Below are 6718 nucleotides of genomic sequence, written 5' to 3'. Positions count from 1 at the left end.
ATGTATATAAAAAATTTTTAATAAAATTAGATCTGAAAGTGTTATACACCTACGTTATCGAACCTCCGTAAAGTTAGTCATACTTCCCATTTTCGACAAATCGGATTGCTTGATTGTTAAGGGCTCCGCACAATAAAAGGAATAGAGAACAAAGAATAAGAGATTCCGCACAATAAAAGGAATAAGGAACAGAGAACAAAGAATAAGAATTTCAATCTATCAGAAACTGTATTTTACAATACATTATTTCTGATAGATTGAAATTCTTAGGGGCTCCGCTCAATAAAAAGGAATAGAGAACAGAGAAGTTATGGACAATCGAATCGAGCAACGCGATTGATCGAAAACCTACGTTTACGGTTACTGTTACGGAAAGTGTGTGTGTGTGATTAGCTTAAAAGTAAAAATAATAACTTTGAAGATTTTTAATAATTGTTGAAGATTATTATTTAGAAACATTTTGTGATTGATTGATGTATGTACAATCGTACATGAGATTGCGATTGAAATAAAACGTGCGCATTATCTTGTTTATAAGCGGATTTGGGCGCATTCAGCGTACTCAATAGTTGAATGAATGCTCGATGCTATTAGTGTATATATTCTTCTAGAGCTAAACGTCTGATCTAGAAGAATACACCAATAACAGCAAATACTCGCACAGTTATTGAATGCGCTGAAGTTTTCTTTAATTCGATAAAGATGAATCAAGCAAATGTCGAGAATCTAGTAAATAAATTGAGATACAATGTCAAGCCACGTCGAAAGTTTCGAAATCCCGATGGTCCGGAGGGACGACTTCGTAAATTTCAGAAAACCCTGACGGCATTGATTAAATATGAGCGACTCGAGTTAAATTATCCGAGAGCCGACGAGACCAGAGGTTATATTGATCAGGCATGTGTATTGACTTGATATATTTGTATTTATTATTTAGAAGACAGACACGTGTTTATTATAACGTTTCTTGCTCAACGAGTTCAAAAAACATGACCGATTGTGATCACATTCATTAATTTTTAACTTGTTGCAACTTGATATATATCTTGCCTTAAATCTTGTATATTGTTGTCTTATTAACAACTACTTAACTTGCCATCATGATCCATATATAACATTATTTTACTATGAATCTTATTTTTTTAATATACTGTTGTCTTAATAATTTTAACTATTATATAGCTATCGTAATTCATACTTGACATTATTTTGCATCCGATTTTGTACATTTAATTAATAATTCTAATGAACCATTGTCGACACTATTGATGTTATTTTTTTCTGAATCTTATTTCATGTATATTCAATATTAAAAACCTCATACTGATATTTTATTTTATAGTTGATATTTGAGGCAATACGCCATGGACCTACACATAAGGAAACAATGGACTTGGCAAATTTTTGGATACTTGAGAAGCAGCTGGTGCACAAACTATTTAAAGTCCTTGTACCAAGATATCAGAATTATACTACCTCGTTTACAAAACTTCACAAAGCACCAAACATATATCCTACAATTCACTATGATAGATCAATTTTAGAACTTAGAGGTACAAAATTTATTAAAAATTCTTAAATAAGCCAAATAAAAATTGTATTTATTTATGATTACATTTTTTTTAGGTAACATATATCCAAGTGTAGAACAGTGCAATCCATATGAAAAAAATTTACTTCATAATCTACTGCTTGATGCAGCAAAGAAAGAATTTAGAATGAAAAAATATAAAGAAATCGCAGACAATATAAAACAATAGAGATGAAAAGCAAGGAGAAGAAAAAAATATTCTGTAAAAAATGCTCTTGTATAACATGTGTTTAATGCTTTATATTATTAAAACAAAAGAATATAAGATTCACATTTACACAGTATATTTTTCTCTCTTACTTTGTGTGTGTGAAAGAACTTAATGGATAATGTTCTTTGAATTCTTCGAGATGTTTCTCCATTAGATTCATTTGCTTTCTGATGTGATTAGGGATTTCTTTGTATACATCCGTAAACAGATTTCTCCAATGTGGCTTAGATTTGCGTTCTGCTTCTTCAAAGGCATGAAAAATTTCTTTTTTAATAGAATCTATTAATTCTTGCTCTTTCTTTTGAGACCATAATTCAAGTGACTCTAGATACAGACGGAACCTAACAAGTGGTGAATGGGTTTCCCATTGAGAAATCTCGTCGACTGATCGATAAGCCGTGGAGTCGTCTGAGGTGCTATGATGTCCAATTCTAAAAGATTTTTTTACAATAACTTATTACAATAACTTTTTACAGTAACTTGTTAATTAGATAACAGTTTTGTTTTACAGAAAGAAAAATTCTATTTCAGCAAGAAAGATTATCGAGATTTTAATTTAATGTAATGATTCCTACATTATTTTGTTTTGAATCTTATTTTATGTATTGTTTTATTAATGATTTTAATTTTAGCTATCGTGTTAGTTAAAATTATATATTAATTAACATTCACCTATAAGTCATGGCTTCTATCAAAACGGGTTTCTTTTGCTTTATACAGAACTCTCTAGCACTTTTTGTAGCATAATACATTGCGAGTACGTCGTTGCCGTCCACTCGGATCGTGTTAATTCCATAAGCCGGGCCCTTGGCCGCGATACCATCCCCCTTAAACTGTTCTAAGGCTGGTGTGGAAATAGCGTATCCATTATTTCGACTGAAATAATATGATCATTTATTTCATGAAATAAGAATAAGAATTTTTAAAAAATTACCAGAGGAAAACAACAGGACATGATAAAGTAGCAGCAAAGTTGAACGCCGCATGGGTATCGCCCTCACTCGCGGCACCTTCACCAAAGTAACAAATCACACATGCGTCTTTTTTGTCCAATTTAAAGGCATAGGCAGCTCCCACAGCTGCAATAATAAAGATCTTTATTTCAGAACGCTTTTTCGTTCAATAAGTATGACAATCGAAGCAACAATCGTCGACTATATATTTGATAAACTTGTAAATGTTAATACCTTGTGGAAGTTGCGTTCCTAATGGAGATGAAATAGTCACAAAATTCAATTCTTTAGAACCATAGTGTACCGGCATCTGCCTCCCTTTGGCTTCATCCTCGTAGTTGCCGTAACATTGGTTCATAAACTTCGCTAAGGGATGCCCACGATGCAGTAACACACCTGTTACATATATCGGTATACAATATTTTAGATGCGTATAACAATACATGGATAACGCATAATACAATTTCATACCAGCCTCACGATACTGTGCATAAATCATGTCTTCTAGAGTTAAAGCAGCGGCCGAACCGATCTGCACAGCCTCTTCGCCTGTATTGGTCATGTAAAATGATATGCGACCTTGTCTTTGCAACCCGTACATTATCTTATCCATAACGCTTATGGTTACCATATCGTAATACATTTTTTTCAAATATACTTCATTTAACTGTAATACAAGAATAATAATATTCAGTTTCCTGTGCCTTATTTCGGTTCACATCTAATTTTTAGTTCAAAATTTTATCTGTGATTAATACTAAATGAAGTCATTAAGTCAAATAAAACTCTATTATACAAAATTAATTCTTTTTTATATAGAATTTTTTATATAGAAATTTTTATATAGAATTTTATAAACTTTTATAAAGAAATATTATAAGTCATGTATAAGTATATAGTATATGACAAAAATGGAAGTTATGACTTGAAAAAATATATATCTTTAAGTTGTATGTTGTGACTTTTATAATTGTGATAATAATCAAACCTTTTCGTCTTCAGGTAATTTAGTCTTCTGTGAAGTTTCCAAAATCCTGTACATCGGAATAGGTTCATAATTTTCTTCATTGATGAATTGAATACTACTGGTGAAAGTATTTTTGATTCCCATGAATTGCGGCTCGCTCGAGCCGGTACTGCAATATTTTATCTAGAAAATAAAAGATACTAATAAAGAAGGGGAAGAGAGAAAAAATTAATGAAATGTTTTTCCAGTAATATATCAAATAATTATATCTATTTCATTCATATTTTTATTATTTATTTATTTAATGACTCATTTACATTTGGTTATAATTATATGTAGCTACCTTGAAAAAATTTCTTAAACTTCTTCATATAATTTTAAAAATTTCTATATAAATTTCAGAATTTTTATGTACCTATAATTTTATAACTTTTCAAGAAATTTTTCAGATTTTTCTTTTTTATACGAATTGAAATACTTATCAAAAGTATTGAAAAAATCTTTCTAGAATTCTTTATAATTTTATGTCAGTTCTGAAATATTGTGAGAAAACTTCTTATTTTATAATTTTTAAAGAAAATTCATAAAATCTAAAGTTTAAGAAAAATTTTTTCCAAAGATTTTCATAAATTTAAAATGAAAATTTAAAATGAAAAATTTTTATTAAAAATTCTGAAAAATATGAAATGAGAATTTTTTTCATTAATACATACTAAAAATATTTTATAAGTAGATATAACAAAATGTGCAGATATCTCAAGTAATAAGGTGACGTTAAATAATGAACAATAATTTTTCAATAATATATTTATCGATATCAATAAGACGCGTGCGTCTTATTAAATCATAGATCTTGCTCCCCTGGTCAAAATGACGACAAAATGACGTATCTTGCTACCAATCGATCGGGATATTTATTGTAACAATTAAATTAAAAATCACACAAATATTCTTACTCACGTAAAAATATCGCAATTTTGAAAAAACAAGACTATCCCAGAACAATGAAAAAAAAAAATTGCTAGTATCACAAAAGTATGTCAAAGTGATGTAGGGGAACGTTTGTCGTAAATACATGCCAATACATGCTTGAATGGCAAGTTCGACGAAAATATATTGTTACGAATTACAAGGACAGATAAGCAATTGTTTGATTATAGGATACGTGGTATGATACCTGTAATAGAGCGAGTCGAAAGCACGGAACGTTTCGGAACAGGTGTCTTGTAATCATCTTGTGTTTCTTCTTTCAGATTATTCGATGTGCATATATATATATATATATATATATATATATATATATAGAAGTATTACTGATAACACTAATAATACATGTTATGTATACATACCTATGTAAACGCAAGTCACTCACAGACGTAATGGTGTAAATGCGTGTTAGGCTAAAGATAAAGTGAGGTTAACTTAAATAATAACAATGTTTATCTAACTCGTTTTAATGTTTATTTTTATTGTGAAAAAAAGTGAAAGTATAATCTCAAAATTAAGGAATAAAAGATTATAACTGTGATGAGAAGAAGTAAAATATAAGCTTAGACGAGAACAATTATAACTCCATAGAATCAAGAAGTTAAAATAATTGAAGCTGTTTACACATCTAAATATATATATATATTTTTTTATTTATTGATTAAACAAAACTTTTAAATCAAATACAAATAATAATGGATGCAATTACACAAATGGATTTATATGGATTGCTTGGTGTGGAGCCGACAGCTTCTATGCCAGAGGTTTGTATTTTTAATTTATTTTTTAAAGATTTGGATTTATTTACATTAAAATGTTTATGTTTTTTATAGCAAAGTAAAATATTGTATAATTAGAAAGTGTATTATAATTAAAGAGAGAAAATGCTTGATGTTATTCATATTTTCAGATCAAGAAGGCATATCGCAAGAAAGCTTTGACATGCCATCCTGACAAAAACCCGGACAATCCGAGAGCTGCAGAATTATTTCAGGAACTCTCGAGAGTATTGGAAATATTGACAGACACAAATGCCAGAGTAAGTATATCGACATCTTTTCAAAATTCATTAACATTGTCATCATCAAACATCTTTTTTCTTAGACTTCTAGAAAGTCTCGTTGATGGTCTAATTTATTAAAAATATGTTGTGAAACAAGGCAGCGTATGATCAAGCTATTGCTGCCAGGAAGCAGGCGAAAGAGCGTGTTAGACAGTTTGATGCCAAGAGGAAGAAATTAAAGGAAGATTTGGAGGCACGCGAGGAAGCTTATAAGAAGTCATTTGATTCTAAATCTGATACTAAATCTGATGAAGAACGAACAAAGGTATACTAATTTAATTTTGCTAAAAATTACTTTCAGATACTTTTTATTGTTAATTTAGATATATAAAAATATAAAAAGATATATAATTATATTCAGGCAGAAGTAAAACGATTGCAAGAGTGGTATAAACAAATAGAAGAAGAGATGGTCTTTACACGAGAACTTTTTTTGGAAAAGCTTAAGAGCTCATCGGATGATTTAACATCTAATGTGGGAGACTTTCGAATAAAAATTAGATGGAAGGTGCAAGATGGTGATTTGACAAATGGTGGATATAATTATGATAATTTACATAAAATGTTTTCCAAGGTAATATCACATCTAATTCCATTTTTCAGTTTGTTTTAATTATTTTTTAAATTATTATTCTTCTACAGTATGGAGATGTAGGGGTTCTTGTTATATCTTCTACAAAGAAAGGCAGCGCCATGATTGAATTTGGAGATAAAAATGCAGCAGTAAGTCCATACTTGATAAAGATACTTGATAAAGAAACAATCGCTGCAATTAGCAGAAAAAGCAGCTTTGCAACTGCTATAAGATTCTTTAGTATAATTTAGTATAATTGGTTTATACGTTTAGATTTAGTGAGAAACTAAGAACAAAAAATAAGAACAAAAATATAAAATTTTATAATAGTTGTAAAATTGCTTTTTCTGCTAAATAAAGCCGATAAGACTG

General features: G+C 29.6%; 3 protein-coding genes across 3 annotated transcripts in view; 2 read left to right on the top strand and 1 right to left on the bottom strand.

The window, feature by feature from the left end:
- The first annotated feature begins 671 nt into the window (after positions 1–671).
- Positions 672–1875, top strand: LOC108684876 (39S ribosomal protein L17, mitochondrial). Its single transcript, XM_018189400.1, has 3 exons — positions 672–897; positions 1343–1553; positions 1627–1875. Exons 1-3 carry the CDS (start codon positions 703–705, stop codon positions 1758–1760), a joined length of 540 nt encoding a protein of 179 aa, XP_018044889.1. The 5' UTR covers positions 672–702; the 3' UTR covers positions 1761–1875.
- On the bottom strand, positions 1802–4967 carry LOC108684874 (2-oxoisovalerate dehydrogenase subunit alpha, mitochondrial). The gene is made up of 7 exons (XM_018189399.1): positions 4900–4967; positions 3744–3905; positions 3227–3422; positions 2990–3151; positions 2737–2881; positions 2475–2678; positions 1802–2233 (listed from the first exon to the last, which is right to left on the bottom strand). The coding sequence occupies exons 1-7, from the start codon at positions 4954–4956 to the stop codon at positions 1888–1890; spliced, it is 1272 nt and encodes a 423-aa protein (XP_018044888.1). The 5' UTR covers positions 4957–4967; the 3' UTR covers positions 1802–1887.
- Positions 4968–5375: 408 nt separating this feature from the next.
- The window catches only part of LOC108684963 (dnaJ homolog subfamily C member 17), a 1968-nt gene continuing 625 nt past the window's right edge, over positions 5376–6718 (top strand). The window contains exons 1-5 of the mRNA XM_018189535.1: positions 5376–5473; positions 5620–5748; positions 5870–6037; positions 6134–6346; positions 6415–6495. Of these exons, the coding sequence (XP_018045024.1) occupies positions 5405–5473; positions 5620–5748; positions 5870–6037; positions 6134–6346; positions 6415–6495 (660 nt within the window). The 5' untranslated portion in view covers positions 5376–5404. The remainder of the gene's footprint in view (positions 5474–5619; positions 5749–5869; positions 6038–6133; positions 6347–6414; positions 6496–6718) is intronic.

This window comes from Atta colombica, unplaced genomic scaffold (genome assembly GCF_001594045.1).
Source record: "Atta colombica isolate Treedump-2 unplaced genomic scaffold, Acol1.0 scaffold141, whole genome shotgun sequence".
Classification (NCBI taxonomy): domain Eukaryota; kingdom Metazoa; phylum Arthropoda; class Insecta; order Hymenoptera; family Formicidae; genus Atta; species Atta colombica.
Note: the sequence above shows the minus strand (reverse complement) of the source record. Positions and strands in the feature narration are given on the sequence as shown.

Excerpts from the sequence above, each read along its gene's own strand:
- LOC108684876 (XM_018189400.1), top strand. The coding sequence starts at position 703 with ATGAATCAAGCAAATGTCGAGAATCTAGTAAATAAATTGAGATACAAT. Across the intron at positions 898-1,342 it reads CCAGAGGTTATATTGATCAG|TTGATATTTGAGGCAATACG; the intron begins GCATGTGTATTG and ends TTTATTTTATAG. Across the intron at positions 1,554-1,626 it reads ATCAATTTTAGAACTTAGAG|GTAACATATATCCAAGTGTA; the intron begins GTACAAAATTTA and ends CATTTTTTTTAG.
- LOC108684874 (XM_018189399.1), bottom strand. The coding sequence starts at position 4,956 with ATGATTACAAGACACCTGTTCCGAAACGTTCCGTGCTTTCGACTCGCT. Across the intron at positions 2,679-2,736 it reads TGTCCTGTTGTTTTCCTCTG|TCGAAATAATGGATACGCTA; the intron begins GTAATTTTTTAA and ends ATATTATTTCAG. Across the intron at positions 2,234-2,474 it reads ATAGAAGCCATGACTTATAG|AATTGGACATCATAGCACCT; the intron begins GTGAATGTTAAT and ends AAAATCTTTTAG.